At 53.5% G+C, this 17,345-nt stretch overlaps 2 protein-coding genes across 2 annotated transcripts; one reads left to right on the top strand and one right to left on the bottom strand.

Annotated features, from left to right (window-relative positions):
• Positions 1 to 1,768: 1,768 nt before the first annotated feature.
• On the bottom strand, positions 1,769 to 5,234 carry MAM_05906 (centaurin beta; the record flags this gene model as incomplete). The annotated part of the gene is made up of 5 exons (XM_040824704.1): positions 1,769 to 3,089; positions 3,178 to 4,534; positions 4,604 to 4,670; positions 4,749 to 5,133; positions 5,227 to 5,234. The coding sequence occupies 5 exons, from the start codon at positions 5,232 to 5,234 to the stop codon at positions 1,769 to 1,771; spliced, it is 3,138 nt and encodes a 1,045-aa protein (XP_040677386.1).
• Positions 5,235 to 8,283: 3,049 nt separating this feature from the next.
• Positions 8,284 to 12,546, top strand: MAM_05905 (C2 domain containing protein; the record flags this gene model as incomplete). Its single annotated transcript, XM_040824703.1, has 3 exons — positions 8,284 to 10,896; positions 10,959 to 11,519; positions 11,608 to 12,546. The coding sequence occupies 3 exons, from the start codon at positions 8,284 to 8,286 to the stop codon at positions 12,544 to 12,546; spliced, it is 4,113 nt and encodes a 1,370-aa protein (XP_040677385.1).
• Between the last annotated feature and the right edge of the window lie 4,799 nt (positions 12,547 to 17,345).

Here is a 17,345-nt window from a genome sequence, read left to right as displayed (position 1 = left end):
GCTCACGGAGAGGGAGGTAGCATCAGACATGTCCGAATTACGGGGTGCCCGGCAAGGAATACCCGTCTTTCAATTTCCAACATTCCCGTCGCTCCCTCGCCTTCTTTTCAACCGAGCACTCCCTCAAATCTCCATGTTGTACCGTTCAATCTTGCGCAACGTGCACGCAAATCCCGAACCTACCAACCGCCACCAGGCCAGGGACGAGAAACTGGATGGGTGCCACAAACGGCCACACCACACCCAGCCGATGACGGCAACGACATTGTATTCGTCGTCGAAATGTATTTTATTTTCCCGACAAGTGATTTCTCTGGTCCATGGTTGTCCGCGATGGCAGGTTTGGGCAACCAAGCGTGGAAAACCACCTCGAGCGTTAGAGCCTAGAGCGAGTTGGTGTAAAATCCGCCCAAGTCCGGCCACCTTGACGAGTTATTGTCAGAGGGTCGAGCCAGGACAGCTACAAATTCCAAAAGCGGCCGTAAACGTTTTGCCCGGCGACATGCTAGCCATCGGGGCCGGAGCCCTCAATTTCTTGCATGGCCATGGTCAACATAAGAGGTCGGTTCCCGGCTTTGGTTTATGCAGGACGACTACTCTGTACGCAGTAGAACATCGTCAAACGGCAGTTTCTTTAGGCATTTTTGCCTTGGGGAATCCATACCATTGACCTCGGCTACCTGTACACTATACCCACCGACACGACATTCAGTCTTGTGGTTACACATCTCGCAACCTTTTGTTTGTATACTTCGATTGACTTCCCTGTGGCCTGTGTCTCCGATTCCAACTCGGTGGCTCGTCTTCTGTTGGCCTGGATAGCGGAGTCACGACTGAGAGACAACGCCGACTTGATTGAACAGGTATGCTCGCCAGCCAAGGAGTCCACGCTACCATGCACGCGATATTGAATCGTCTTCGCCCTCAGATGGCAGGAGTCGTGCTACTGAGTTAGATCCAAGAAGTGCGCCACCTCAAACTTGCACTCTAGTTCCGTTTCAATCATCAGTGAATAAGTTGAGCCGTCGCCCGCCGTCACCTGTCTGGAGCCCGCTCCATCCATCCAACAGCCAGATGACCAGATCTTTTACCCACACCCTGGCGCCGATCCTCCAAGGGTCGAATACTGGGATATGGCTTTTATTCCTGAATCCCTCTCATCAATCTCGGCCAGCTAGTGGATTGTTTGTATCAACTTCACTGCGGGATCAAGCAGCATAGGGCGCGAGTTGACTCAACATCCTCTCCACCCAGGCAGCCGACTTGACTCCTCTAGCCCATTATTATTAGGAACTACTTATCCATCGTACACGTCTGTTCAAAACGTCTGCTGTTTCCAATATTTTCCAGACCCCTTTGCCTGGTTTAAACTGTACTCTCGTCCATTGGCCATCTGGTCGATGCGTACAGGCCGCTTCCCATCTGTCTTGCCTCCCCGCGTGCGTGTCATCCGTCGTCTCGCCAAATGCAAAAGCCGCTCACGGCGACACGACTACCACCCAAACGCCAATGCCCGTAATTCATTCCCCAAAAACTTTCATGCAAAGCTTAAACCTGTATCAGCCACTCTGGCTCCGCCACGTGGTGGACAGCAAAGAACATTTCCCTCTTCCGTGACGTAACAAGTATAAAAAAACAAAGGCACCCTCGTTCACACATAATAGCATATCCCATTATTACTGACCTCCCAGAGCTTGCGCAGCCGGGGCAACTCATGTACGCGGTAGCACAAAGCAAAGCTTGCCCATCGGTCCCAAAATCTGTGTTCCTATTTTTCGGGTATTGGGGACTTTGCCAGTCGCCCTCCAGCGCTGACACGTTTCTGTAGCCTGGCTTCCCTCTCTCGCTGCGGCCTATCGCTTGAGCTCAGGTGAAGGGGTAGTGAGCCCAGAACATCATGTCCTGTACTACTGCCTCTGCCCATCTTCTGTTCGTAGTACTGTTGAGCACACCGCCCAAGTGGGAAAGCAGGCAGGGATGCTGGGATCTCTGCCCCATTCTGAATGAGGAGTTCGGCAACGGGGAAGGGCACGGCCTTGACATCGGCGTCGGAAGCGTTTATGCCCGGTGTTGGCGATGGCTGTGCTGGATCTGCCGCTGCAAGTGCCAGCCAGATTGCATGCGTTCCCCTCATCTTGTCAACTACATTGGGATTTGCCTTGAGTGCCAAGGCGTACAAGACTTGCTGGATCTCGTTCTTTTTGACAGCCGCCAGCAACGTTTCGTCCGGGGTCGCATATCTCGACAGAGTTGCCGAGATCGGCTCAACATACGCCCGGTCCACATACTTGGCAGTGATGAACCTCAACCGTTGTTCTCGTGTCGCTTGTGGGCTTGGTTTCTGAGACACATCCAACTTGGCCTCCCAAATCATGTTTGATACCCTGTTTCCGATGAGCAAGAGGACTTCGACAATATCGATGGTGAACGACTTGATATCCAGCGTCAGCGACCGGACTTTGCTGATATGTGTTCCAAGGGAGCGGTGGATGCCGCTGCATTCAATGCACAGGATGATGCCCAGGTTGATGGAGACCCATTCCACCTTTGACCCCGAGCCACAGTCTGCACACCAACAGTTGCCTTGGTCCGCGTTTCGAACCATTTGCAGCAGCTTATCTGGATTCTCATCGTAACCTGAGCTTGTCGTGCGAACCGCACCAGGCCGAGCGCCGACCGTTATTCGGCGCTGGGGCACTCCCGCGTTTGTGGTTGACTGGTGATGTGAGTGGGCGGGATGACCCGAGTGCTGTGTTTTGCCCGTCAAGATAGAGCCAATATCCCTTTTGAGAGACGAATCCACGGGTGACCTAGTCGACGATGATCGGTCCGGGACGCCTCGACCCTCCATCGCACTTTGCAATGCATTGTTAATCGACATAATCCAGCTGTTCATGTCCTCTTCAGATGTTGCTTGATAAACCCGCTTGTAGTTGGGCGTTATGACTTCAAAACAGAATCGGCGTTCCGCATTGCGTGCCTCGCGAACAGAGGCCATTCGCAAGTCGATCGGATCCATGTGGAGGTCCAGCCTCTGCTTCCAATTACTGTACTCGGATAGCTTCCCTTGATCCAAAACAATCCAAAATCTAGATGTCGTTAGTTTCACATTCAATCACATGCATCTGAAGTTCTCCATTTGAGATGGAGTACCTGCCAAATGGGTGAGTCACTTACTTGTGCCATCCTTGCTTGTTCAGGTTTCGTGGATCGACATGACCACCCGGTCGGTTGAGCGCCCACAATAGACCTTCCTTCCGTTGGCTCCCTACGGACTGCGCTGCATCTCGCTCCTCGAGATCTCGAAAGCCTTTGAACTTGGCCCCCTGTGTAGAGCTAGTCATGAACGACTGGCCTTGGCTACCAGGAGATCTCGACAGCTCGGCTCCTTGGGTAGCGGATCCTTGACCGCCAACTCCGATAGCAATTGAGTTCTTGATTTGCGAGCCTGTGCTGTCGGCACGACCAAGTTCGCTGTCAGAAGTATTCCCGGCAACACCGTTCAAGCTCGAGGTCAATAGAGCAGAACTACTTAGGCTTGCTTGTTCTGGTTCCGAATAGGGGGGATTTGACTTCTCCAGCTGTCTTCGTTTCTCCTCCCGCTCTCGTCGTCGATACTGATACTCCTTGTCCGCCTCTTGAACTTCGGAAGAGAGCGCTGCCAACTGTGGAAGGAAGTCCTCAATTTTCTTCGCCGTGGCCAGATAGCCTCTTGTTTGTGCATCTGCGTATTTTGTCAGGTGGGACAGAACTTCTTGTTCTTTACGACCACCGTGGAGATCCTGGACGAAGCTAGAGTAATCGAATCGCTTCAGCTCGAAATTTCGTCGCTTGTTTTGATATTTCGAGTCGCTGTCGGCAAGTTTCTTCGCCTTTCCCGAATCTTGCCGCTGGCCCAGATACCGCGATACATATGCGTAATAGTCTTTGCTTTCTTCCTCGAAATCGCGCTTCTTGTATTCGGCTTGTTTGATGTCAAGTTGATATAGCTTGTTGAGGGGCTCTATAATAATCTTCTGCAAGTTTGCCGTGTTTTGTCGTTCATAGGCGACGACTTCACGAGCGATTTTATCAAAGTAGTGCTCCAACGCGGGTTGGAAGGCGTTGGCATTGGTGCAAGACGCCTCGCGCAGAGCTTCCATGAACGCAACAAAGGCGTCGTTGGCCTCGGTTTGCTGCAAATGGGCGTGCTCTGCTCGTTTAAGAACCTTCTTCATCTGGACTCGCATGTTTCCCGTTTTTTGCTCCAGTGCTTTGAGAGTTGCCCGGAACACAGGGCCATCATCACTGGCAGTAACATCGTCGTCATACTTGGGACATGGAACGTCAACCTTGACGGGCTCTTGCATCTGATTCGTGTTCGTTTGCGACAGGCTTTCATTCGGCCCAAGGAGAGGGGAGACGGGCTCGTCAACATCAACACCAGTTAATCGAGACTCGACCGACTGTGTGGAGGCGACTCGAATCTTTGGGGGCGGACTCAAGAGGAAATGCGGCGGGGGTGAGATGGGGTTGCTCAGTGGTGAACTTGGACCTAGGAAAGGCATTAGCATCCCATTGCCTGCGGTTGCTGCTGTTTTCACCGGCAGGGTGAGCCACGTACTTGACACAAAGTAGGAGAAGCTCGCCAGAGTGTTTAGACGATGGGCTCGAGGGTCATATTCGACAAACTTGGGGATCCGAGACAAAGATCAGCTGCTGTGACGAGCAGAGAGGGGGCCTTGATAATAAGAGCATCGCATTCTTACGCTGCAGCAGTTCCTCCAACCGCCCCCTTTGTCCTCGACAGGCTTCGGCGGCTTCCACTTCCAGGTCCATTCAAATGTCACAGATGGACTGCCTGCGGTGCTGTAGTCGCCCACTAGCTCTACATTTGCGTTCTTGTGAAGGTTTGGATCGGCATGGAATTCTCGCGTGACAAGATTCGAAACTTCTCGAGGGGTAGAAGCATGGACATATGTCAGGCCAGAGATATTCGTGTCTGGGCTAGCTGGCTTGCCATCTGCGGCACCAGATGGCTGTGACTGACGAATCACAAAGGTGAATGTGAATATAAGCTCGTCATCGCCGCTTAGTTTAAGCAGAAAGTTGGGTGCGGCGGTGAGATTATTCGATGCTTCAGGATCCTGGCAGCTTGGTGGTCAGAGAGAATGAAGCAAGCACCCAGAGGGCAGCGGCAAGCAAAGTCGGTTCCCTGCTGAAAGCTCCTGGAGATGACCAACGCACCTGTACATATTCTATTGGGGATGTTTCGCCAGACAATCGACTAATGGCTATTCGGCTCGCTGGGAATGCATTTGGAACAATGTTGACGGAACTGCGCTTCCGCGGGTTGGTAACGACAAGCGAGGATATGCTCACTGAGAGGAACGAAGAGTGAGTACTGGTGTCAACAGAGACAGAAGTGGAAGGATGCGTGCAAATCAAAAAAAGGTTGAGACAGCATACGTCTGTTTTGGTCTCTAAGATATAGCGCCGCCCCTTCGTCGGGCCTGCTGGTGATGTTGCCCATGCCGAGGATAGCTTGGCTGCATTCGAGGAGAAGAGAACTGCCTGGTGGTGCACACGTGGAAGCTGCATCAAGCAGCTGAAATGGGCCAGGCGGGTTGGTGGGATGGAGAGCGGTCGACACTGGAAATGGTGAAAGCAAGCACCACTTGAAGCATTTGATGCAGTCGAGGCAGGCCGGGTCAGCGCAGGGTGAAAGGCTCTTGAGGGAGCTCAGCCGGTGGTCGTCATTTGGTGGCGGATACGGAGTGCAGAAGAAAAGCCAGGTCTGAGCCCCAGGACGGCCCAGGATGCTGTCGCCTGGCTTGGCCCAGGTCTGAGGTGAGGACGACTAGACTCCTGGACGTCGGAAGGGCGCGGGCTCGAATTGGAGATGGCGATGAGTCGCAGCGAACACGGACCACGGTATACGTTGCGGGAGGCGGGTTTCTAGAGATGTCGCGGCAGCCAGCACCAAACGGCCAAAGGAGTTGTGTCTGGAGCAGAAAAGAACGGGAAGAAGACGACGGGCACCTGGGACTTGTTGATGGAGGAGCTTGGAGCCTGGCGAATGAATAAAGGAGGGCGAAGGCAACAAGCGCAGGCGCCAGCCATCAAACACCGGACTGCGGCGCCGCAGATGTGGTGGCTGGCTGTGTGGACACGGTCGTTCAGGCGCCGGCCTGGTGAAGGACAATGAAAGGCAATGGGGGGGTGGATGGGGGATGGGGAACGGCGGCAAAACGGGTGGCGGCACGGGGCATCAATTGATGGTTTGATGGTTTGGTGGTTAATGGTTGATGGTTGATGGCTGATCAATGGTTGATGCGGATGGCGGATGGCAGATGACGGACGGCGGACGGTGGCCGCATGCGCAAGCGGACCAGGTCAGAGGCTGGAGCCACTCGTGTGGGTTCTAACTTCTATGGTTCTACGGATGGTAACTATATGGTTCAGTGGTTGTACGTACGTACTACGTAGCACTAGTGGTTGGGGTTGGGGGGCTCCAATCTCCAGTCGGTCCCAGGTTTAGGGATTTGATGGGGAACAAGTCAGGGCCTGCCAGGGGGTCGGCCTGGCTGGCGGCACTTGAGACTGGTCAGACTGGGTCCCGAAGTTGACCTGTGCATGCAGGCGTGGCTTATGCGTTATGGATTATGGATTATGGCGGCATCTCGAGAGAGCCTCATGTCAACGACAAGTCGAGCACGTACCTAGGTATACTACTGTCAAGTTTGCGGCCAGCTACGGTGTGTCGTCGCTGTGCCTACTTTTCTACGTCTGTCCTGTTTGAGCCAGCTCGATTTTTTTCCAGCTTTGCCGTTGCCGATGGCACCGAATCCTCTCACAGCCGCAGTCGCGTTGTCACGTCGACAACTGCGCCTGCCTGCTCACGCGCGTCTCAGGCGTTGCTGGGCCCAAACATGCTCTGCGCCTCTCTTTGCCGTCTCGGTGGGTTGATTCATCGTGCGGCACTTGAGGTCACGTAACATCAGGTGCTCAAGTACGTAGGAATATCCGGCGCATTTTGGCGAGGGCCGGGTCCATCCGGGAGTGTCAACTTTGATTCATAGTTCATAGATACATCGCCATTAAGTCGCATCGCCGGTACAGTGCAATGGTGGTAGTAGTACGAGGTATGATGCCGTCCAATGCTGTCACTCTTGGCGGGCAATTTTAGAACACACGAAACAAACCCTGCCATTGCAACGCGAGTGGGTGGGGGATTAAAGTTGAATACGAACAAGGTATTTGTCCTACCTGCTCAACGTAGTAACTACGTAGTAGTAGTTCTTTCCCAGTCCTGCAATGGTGACGACCTTTTTTTTTTCCTTCGTCTTGAGCTACGCACCTCTCTGGTCGCGCCTCTTGCGACGATTATCGAGGTATTTATTTTCTTGTTGCACAGGAATGATTTTGAGGTTGCTATTTTTAGTGCTGGCCTGGGAGTGGCCCTGCTATGCAAAACAAAAATGAATGGCTGGTTTGACGTCTGACGGCACTGGCGACCGACCAGCTCTACGGAGTACTACTGTCTACCAGCGCTAACTCGAGTTGGTACTTGCGGGTTCTTGGAGCGTTCAAGCGCGGAGGTTCACGCTGATGGACGGTCCCCCTTACAGAGGGAGTCTGCGTGGGAGAGTTTGTCTGGGCCCTGGGGGCATCATCTAGCGCACGGAGGCGGCGCATGGACCTAGACAATCTATTGTGATCAACCTTGACTTCTCTCGAGGGAGCACGGAAGCTGTTGGATGCCGCGCACTTGAGCCGGCCCGCACGCATTTTCTTCTGTTTGCGTGTGCGTTCATTCGGCATTGTGCTTTTTACTCTGGACGAAAGGCACCACCGGCCCAGACCCTAGACGCGCTGAGCCGCGGATGACGTCGGCGTTGGGTGTTGGGTCGCCCTTGGAAACATTCGATCCCGGGCCTGCCTGCCTCCTGCCTGCGTCTGCACGGACCAGCCAGACTCGCCAATCAACGTCAAGGCCCGAGACCGGCCTGCTGAAACACCACCAACGTTCAATGTTCTGGGTCTCGCTGGCATCGTTGATGCAAACCCTACGTACACTCTGTCCTCCTCGTCCGTTTGCCTTTGGCCCCTGCGATCCCGATTTCTTCCTTTCGCTCTGTCTTCCCTCTCCTCCGGCTGTCTTTCCAGCCCGCGTTTGCTGCCCTCGCATGCGATTTTCGCTGGCCATGATTTTGTGCATCACGCATTGCATTGGGCAGCAACTCGCTCTCTCATTCGGACTACCAACGACGTGCAACCACTTCCACCACCACCAACATCAACATGTCCACCTCCTCGCGACGATCCTTCACACCCAATCGTCGCGTCAAAAGTAGCAGCAGGGACATAGCCAGAAGTAGAGCTTCCTCTCGCGCTGCCGCACGCCCCCAGCACTTCGTCGTCGAGCATGAAGAGGCCAGGAGCTTCGCCCTTCGCACCGCCTACCTTCACTACCTCTTGCAGCCTCGAGCCAAACGCAAGCAGTATGTTCCCGCACCAAAGCCGCCCTCCCGATCTCACTCGAGCGTTGGCCAGCTCGTCCAGGAACATATTTCGGGAAGCTCAACAAGCTTGAAGCTGCCAAGCAGCTTCCCAACCCAACTTCTCGATCGTGTTGGCGGCGTCATACGGGGCAGCGAACCCCTCCCTGGCTTCAGCGATGCTGCTGTCAAACGAAGCTTCGCCGAGGCGTACACGGCCTTCTCCGAGAAGAACTTTCGCAGAACCATTGAAAAGGAGAGGAAGTTTGAGCCTCTGGTTCTCATGTTTTACTCCTCTGCTACCAAGGCGGCCCAAAAGGGCAAAGCCTCCGACGATGATTCGTGGAAGTTGCTTCCGGACCGTCACCTGGCAATGTTTGTGAGGCTTACCACGCATATCTTGCGAGAACAGGGACATGACCGAGACCGTGCCGACTTGCTATCAAGGCTGGCGTCTTTGGAAAAGAAGCTGTTGACCAATGACCAAAACTTGGTCGACAGTGCCCAGGACGGCAAGGGCAAAACCATTGAAGTTGTCGTGCCCCTGACCTACGACGTCAAGGACATGCCAATGGTGCAAGTCGTTGCGGGCATCTTTGGCATGAGTCTGTCCGAGGTTCAGTCGGAAATCAATCAACATCGCCAAACTTGGACAGAAGAAGCCGCGCTGAAGGATCTCAAGTCGTATCAACACAGGCTCAACACTGACATGCCTGGCGCACTGAGAAGTCAAGACTTTGACCTTGATGATGCTTTTGTTGAGTGGAAAAAGTCAGAGTCACCTCATTTGTCGCAAATGATGCTCGACATCTTGACAGCCAGGCCGGAACTGGCCAAGACTTCGTCAGGTAACTACGAAAAGCAGCCACACAGTCGGCCACAGTCTGTGATTGGTAATGACCAGGCCTACGCCGACGTCAGTCGCGCCATATCTGCACAAGATGGCGGAGCAAACGCCTCCGATGCAGCCGCCAGCCTAGCAAATCTGTCAATTGGTAGTGAGACAAGCAGCATCCGGACCGTTGAAGAGACTATATTCACATTTATTCCCCCTGAGCCCAGGGAATTTTACAAATACATCCTACAACACGCCGTCACGTTTGATCAGCTGCATGCAGATCCAGCATTGGAGTACAAACCGCTTTCCAAGCAGTCCGTGGAGCTTTTGACCGAACTCTGTGTCCGTTGGCGCATCCCACAGTTTTCACGCTTGATTGCTTTACTGGAAGTGGCCGCTCGCAAGTTCTTGGACCAAGAAATTGTTCCTGAGGAGCTGGATGCCATCTTTGACTTTGTCAAGTCCCCGATGCCAGAGGTCAGAAAGCCGCCTCACATCACACATTACGCTACTCCATTGAGTGAAATCGACACTAGTCGGTGGACCATGCACGATTTTGCAGTCTACAAACAAACATTTCACAGCTTACACGATGCGCTGTTGCGAGAACTGTATGATCTCATGGAGCAGTGTTACGACTCCAAGCCTCCGAACATTGCAGCCGTCATGTTCCTACTTGAGAATCATATTGGTAGCGACCCGACCTTCTCTCCGCGGCCCGACGCCTTGGCTGAATTTTCAGACCATCTCGCCCAGGGACTGTGCCAAAGAGCAGCTGACGTCTATCGAGACTACATGCAAAAGGATATACCGGCCCACAAAGAGGAATGGGACTTTGCCCACGTGATCCAGTTGGGCAAGTCGGTGACCAAACTCTGCGACCGGATCCGCAAGCGATACAAGAACAACATGGAGATTATGGGGGTGAGTCCTCTGTCGATTCTTGTCCAAGAAGTGTTACCTAGCTTTGAGAAGGACGCTGGGGCTATTATCGAGACGATTATGAGAGGCGCAGACGAAGCGAGCGAAGAGCTTCCTATCCGAGATGGCTTTGACTTGTACAAGGAATTGGTCGCCATCCGTCGAATCCACCTCGAGTCGCTTGGTGATGTGCCCTTCGAGTTTGACCTCGAAGATCTTCTTGTAAATTTTGTATGGCGCTTCATCCGCGCGGCAGAGGAGAAAGTCAACGGCTACGTTGACGAGGCCATCAAGAAAGACGACTTTCGGGTCCGGAGTCAGGGCACAGAGCACATTCCGCTCGACTCAGAGCGACATAGTGTGTCCGTGATTGATCTTTTCAGAATCCTGAACCAGACGGTGGACCAAGTGGTCAGCTTGGGATGGAATAATGATGAACACAATGCAAGATTCATGACATCTCTGGCGCGGACCGTTGCTACGGCTGTCGGACGATACTGCGAGGTTGTTGAGCAAAAGTTTGCCAAAGAAATGGATCGTCCATCGGCGGAGGAAATTGCCGCCCAGAGCAGAACAACGCAGGAGAAGTGGATGCAATACGCGAAAGATGCTTGGAGCAACAAGGAGAAGATCGAACCTTTTCAATTTTACCCCGAGGTATGCAGCTTTCCCCCGCCAAGACGCCACATCCCTCACTTCGATGCTAAGAAACTACGCAGTCCTTTGTGAAGCTAAATAATGTGGAATTTGCCATGCAAGAACTGGACAAGCTGGAGAAGAGCATGAACTCGGAAGCTTGTGCTACTCTCCTTGAGAAAATAGACGGCCCTAGGAAGAAGGCTCGCAAACCGAGCAAGTACACCTTTACGGTCAAGGTTGTGGAGGCGGAGGATCTCAAGGCCTGTGATCCGAATGGATTCAGTGATCCCTATGTCGTCTTTGGCGACGAATATCAGAAGCGACTACACAAAACGCGCATCATTTATAGGAATCTCAACCCCCGTTGGGACGAGTCGTTCGATGTCACGGTTCAGGGACCAGTCAATGTTATTGCCACCATCTGGGACTACGATACTTTCGGTGATCACGACTACGTTGGGCGCACGTCACTTAAGCTGGATCCAGTGCACTTTGGCGACTACCTTCCCCGGGAGTTCTGGCTGGACCTGGATTCTCAGGGCCGGCTTCTAATTCGGGTCAGCATGGAAGGGGAGCGAGATGACATTGAGTTCCATTTTGGCAAGGCCTTTCGCCATCTCAAAAGAACGGAAAGGGACATGGTGCGAAAAATTACGGACAAGGCAAGTTGCGACCCCTTTTCTCTCGCCCCTTCGTCGTCGCATCTACCCACTAACACATAAACTGCAGCTCACGCAACAAATTAATGATACGTTGTCTCTAGAGACGCTACGAAATCTTCTGGGTATGGGTGGAATTGGCGCTTCTGTGACTAGTCTGTGGAAGAAGCGAGCCTCGATTGCGGTCACGGTCACACCAAGCCAGATTGAGGGTGCACTCGCTCGTCTCTTTACGTACTTTGACGAGAACTTCGCCATCATGAAGCAGACTTTGACCGACGCAACCATGATAGCAGTCATGACCAGGTTGTGGAAGGAAGTTCTCATGACCATCGAAAACCTGCTGGTTCCCCCCTTGTCGGATAAGCCATCGACCAAGAAGTCCCTGACGAGGAAGGAGTTGGATGTTGTGTATTACTGGCTGGAAATGCTTTTCAACTTCTTCAACGCCAAGGACGAGCATTCCGGTGAACAGCTGGGTGTGCCTGCCGAGGTGCTCAAATCGCCTAAGTGGCACGAGCTTGCGTCTCTGAACTTCTTTTACTTTGAGGACAGCAGCAACTTGATACGGGAGTCAGAACGGATGGCCTCAGCCACGGCACAGCGAGCACAACAAGCCCTGCTGCAGCAGACACCGCAGCAGAATCGCATGTCCGCTCCAGCTAGTTTCGGCGCATCGTTTGGCGGTGCTGGAGCGTTTGCAAGTATGGGCACTATCAGGCGCGGGAAGAGCATCATGATGAATCGCAACTTGGGCACGATGCGCAAAGCTAAGGAGGCCAAACGACGCGAGGCTCAGGCCGATCCCAGCGACGACATGATCTTGCGTATTCTCAGAATGCGACCCGAAGCGGCGCAGTATCTGAAGGAGCGGCATCGCCAACGGGAACGCCAAGCGGCAACGGTTGCAGCGGCGCTAATTGTCAAGAATAGTGTCAGCCAGACCTGGCAGACGGGAGGAGCGTTTGGAGCAGGACATTTTGGAAGATCCAACCTACCCAGGAGGTAGGGCATTTCTTTGACGGGGATGACGTGATGTTGTAGGCTTTTTTTTTATATATATATTTACAAGCCCTTTTCGTCAACCTTTCTTTCCTTGTCTTATTCTATTTTTATTTTATTTTTTCCTTCTTGTTTGGTACATGTTCTTTTTCTTTTTTCACGGCTAATATTAGGGGATTACAAAGTTGACTGAGGCAAGAGAGCATCGGATACCCCATATGCATGAGCGGGAGACTATGAGCAAGAAGATATGATTACACGGGCTGTGTCAACGAAGGCATGCAATACTTGGTACTCAAATAGCGGCAGCGCCTATGGAGAGTTTTATTAACTGTACGCACGCGATTATGGAGGGATTGCCAGCTGAAGTTTGGGTTGTAGAATGGTGAATGGTATTTCGCTGACGGGAATCCGTGATGCATGCCATGACAGTAGGCAGTAGGTCAGTAGGCAAGCATGACTTGAGGCCGTCTTCCATCCATCCATCCATCCGTCGGCCTGTCAGTGCAAAGACGGTGCCGGACAGACGACTTCACCGCCCAGAAGGAGCCGTTCCCCATTCCATCACGCGCCGAGGACGCATTCCCCGCATTCGAGGATCGCCAGCTAACCTCGCCTTCCCTGCCGGCACCGGCTCCCTGCAACGTCCTGCCGGCGTCTCATGACGAAAGGACCAACGTGCGCCCTGGCGGACCTGCACCAGGACAATGGAATGATTATGCAGATGCTGCGTCTTGATTAGCCAGGGGCGGGCGGCGCGATCGGCAGTGGGACGGGGGTTGAGCGTGGATGTGGTGGTTTCTGTTTGAAACGGACGGGCTGACGGGCTGACGGCTGGGTGTGATGCTCCACTGAAGTTCGGACGGAATGATGTCGTCTTGAAAGTTTGTGCCGAGGGTCGACAGGTTGATGGCGGTATTGGCTCCCAGGCCAAGGGAGAAGGGATGCTGGATGCTGCCACGTGCTGTGACCGGATTATATACATATACATGTATGTATATATGGATGGATGGATGGATGGCAACGGCTCAGGTCTGGTGCTTATCATCGTGAGCTATATCTTTCTTTTGAAATCCGTCGCCGGGGGATCCAACAGCGCTGGATGTACAATGCATGATGAGCTGGACCCATTTCCCAGGCATCATCAAAGTAGGATAATGACTGTGGCTCTTGCAAAAAAAAAAGAAAAGAAAAGAAAAGGAAAGGAAAGGAAAGAAAAGGAAAAAGAAAAGAGATACAGAGAAGAGAGTCGAGGTCAGGGAGTTACACGAGTAGTGTAGGACAAGGTCCAAGATACGCTCAGGATGGAAATTCGCCCCAGGGCCTCTCGGCAGGAGCCGCTGCATCCAGTGCTATACCTAATCTCTCAAGCTGCTCGAGGGATGGCTCTTGATATGCCATACGATGGGTGGTGCGCGAGGCACAAACTAATAAACCTCCTACCACATGCTCATGTTCATCATGCCATCTGAGAAGAGAAAGCGCTGCCTCCGCCAAGGTAAGCTCACGCATTGGAGCACAGAGCAACGTTGCCATCGAAACAACCCATTCATGAGCGGCCGCGGGCTAGTATGGTGCGCCACCGCACGGCTTGCCAGGCAGACTGAGGGCCCCTTCGTCCTCTATGTTCTTCACATCGGCTCAGTGCGCTCGCGGTAGTTTTCTGCGGTCAATGTGGTGGCGGTGGCGGTGGCGGCGGCGTAGAACAACAGCAGCAGCAGCAGCACAACTAAATCAGGCCGGCAACTGCCCTAGAGGACGCGAGGAGGAGACGAGGAGATGAGTAAAGCCGGTGCCGCTTTTGGGACCAGTTGTCAGTCCGAGTTCACCATGACCTGCAGTGCTAGCTTCAGGGGCAAACGTACTGCCGGTCCGAGATCGGCTTCTCCCGGGCTCCGTCATCGTCAGCGTGCAACAGGTACTCTCATGGCTTTTGGGAGCCAGTGGTGCTCTGGAGAAACCCCGTACGGAGTGAGAGTAGTACTCTGTTCTGGACTGGAGACAGGCGCTGCTTTTGGTCAGCCCCTGAAAAGCCACCACATCACGCCAAAGGTACTAGCGCACCTTGGCGCCGGGGCAGAGACCATGCCTCAAGAATCGCGCGACTCAGACTCGATTGCCTCATCCAAGCATCAAGCAGAGTCAGAGGCATTGCTGTTGGCGTGGGGGCGCTTGGTCATTCCGGCGCCAGAAAAGGGACCCGACACGGGGTGAAGTCAGCTCATTCCGCCATCTGGCGAATCAAACAGCTGGACAGGGCTTGGCGGAAGGTGACGTAGGCGGCTGCCAAACGGATCTTTTTTTTTTTTTTCGGGGGGAGGGGGGCTTTGCAATGCACCTTCCCACATCGGATGGATGAGTTGCGAATTTTCAGACTGGTACTCCGTAGTACTCCGTACTTGCGGCTGTGCAAGCGACAACCTTGTCCTGAGAACTGGAGCAGTGTCGAAAGAAAGACCCAGGAACTAAATTTGTCCTGGACCCTTTTTTGGTGTTGAAACGTGGTCTAGTGCCGAGTGATCTGACGAGCAAGACATGTCCGGGGTACCGCTCCGTAGTCGTCACATCAGGGCCAGCCAAATGCCGGCATCACCAGGGGCAGGGAAGGGAGAGGCTTCCTGTCGCAGCAAGCAAGGCGCGCTTATTATAGGTAGGTAGGCTCAGCTCAGGATCAATACGCAGCCTTTCTGGATGTGTGGTGGCGTGCTCCGTACCAGAAGGCTTGTTGATGCTGGTGTCGGCCAAAGCCATTACCAAACCCAACACAGGCTACAACGAGTCCTCTGCTAGTCAGCACCTCTGATTGCTGAAGCAATATTCTCCGTACCGCCCGATTTATTCTGCATATGTGGATGCAGAACACTCCGTCCTCCGTAGTCACGTCGACGTTGGAAGCACAAGTGTGCTCCATGTGCCCCGTTCTTTCGTTCGTGAGACTTCATCTTGTAGTTGCACCAAACTAAACTTCCATCCATCGGCGTAATTCAGTGGCCACGCATTGACGGCCCGCACTGACAAGGGTGCCCACCTAGTACATGGTATGGCTGCTAGTCAAGACCGTTCAGAAAAGTCGTGGATTCTGTTGACAGAATAATGACAGCAACTTGTCTTGGCCGGATAGTGGTACGTACTCCAGGCGGGCGGTGGACACGTTGGTGGACAGTAAATCAGGTCTCCCTGTCGGCCCATGTTCCTATCGTCGGAACAGGGTCGTCCGTCCTGGATCATAATTATGCATACAGAGTGAACGCAGTTGTCACTGAATAGCTGAGAAACACCATTGTGGCCACGGCTGGATGTTTGTTCCAACTGTCAAGCCACATGTTTTGTTTACCTGACACCCCTTGTTTCCTACACGCAAGGAGTCAAATGGTCCTGGAACTCGTGGCCTGGTCCGATGGTACAAGAGCTAATATGGTAAATAGCCTTGTGGACTGGACCCCTTTGCTTTTTCATGCGGTGCGGCTTCGCGTCCCCATCAACTCCACACTTCAAAGCCCACCACTAGGCGGCTGCGGCGCTAGTTGGGTAAAATCGACAGCCCGATACTCCGTACGGAGACTTGCTTTGTCTCTGTATTCCGGCGTGCTTCGTTGGTGATACCTGTCCCAACAGATGAGCACGACGCAAGTAAGCACCAACGTCAAGGTGGCAGGCTGAGATGGGGTGGCAGTATGAGAGGCGGCGCTACCACCTTTTCAAAGGACAGCCACTGCAGCGCCGAATGACGGGATTCGCGTGAAGCTTTCTTGGACCGGATTCATCCTGAATGATATGGCCCTCGTCGGCATAGGAAAGGACCAGGCCTCCAAGACAGTGAGGTGAGTCTTCAGGGAGGGCATGTGATGTGACGGCAACTGGCCTCTCGGGTGGGCTCAAGGGTCTCAAGCGGCCCTGGAGAGCATTTGAGGCTTCGGTGGGCTTCGAATGGGACGGAAGAGGGCCTCTTGGCGAGTTGCCCTCTCACAGCCCACTCCGCATCGAGTACTTCGTACGGAGAATGGAGGATGGAGAATGGAGTCCGTCATACTTGGCGACGTACTGTACCGACCTTGGGCCCTGCTGCGAGGAGTAAAAAAAGGAACTTTGGTCTCTATTAGATGGAGTATCGGCTGAGTCTCAAGTTGTCTCTCTCGGACAGAGAGACAGAGACGATTTTTGTCTGGCAGAAAGGGAAGTCCTGGCCCCAGCTGTTTGGTCATCTACGATCCTTCAAATGTTCACCACCAGCTGACCGTCTTGGCCATTCAACCACGCCAACGTCGACACTGAACATGGACAGGTGAGATGATGGATTTGGCATCTTTTTCTCTGGCACGGCCGCAGAGTAGAATGTGCTACTCCATAATACAAGGGCGCACGTCCTCCGTACAACGCAAGACCTTCCGCACATGTTGGCCCTCACGGGGTCTTGCCCGGACCACAAATCCACGAGTCCACCCACAACGTCCACCAGCGACCACAAGGCCACCAGGGGCATCAGCTCGTATTTGGCACTTTCACACGGAGTAGTCTGGTCTGGTGGTCTGGCCAGTCGCCGGCAGAGAGTGTTGGGTGTTTATTGCATGGTTCATTCCGTCTCCACGCCGTGGCTTTTCGAGGCTTCCTACTCCGTACAAGGCAGCCCCTGTCCGTCTGCCAAATTGGCCGTTTTTGCGCTTCTGCTGTGACCCAGAACTGCCTGGCCTTGGGCTACGGCATACGGAGTGGACGCTTCAGTGTTTGGTCAGTCAGTCCCCAATCCGTCACAAGTCGGTGCGGTACGGAGTACACCTCACACCGTACGACTGGATGATGGACGGCCCA

The sequence above is a fragment of the Metarhizium album genome, assembly GCF_000804445.1.
Source record: "Metarhizium album ARSEF 1941 chromosome Unknown scaffold_16, whole genome shotgun sequence".
Lineage (NCBI taxonomy): Eukaryota > Fungi > Ascomycota > Sordariomycetes > Hypocreales > Clavicipitaceae > Metarhizium > Metarhizium album.
Note: the sequence above shows the minus strand (reverse complement) of the source record. Positions and strands in the feature narration are given on the sequence as shown.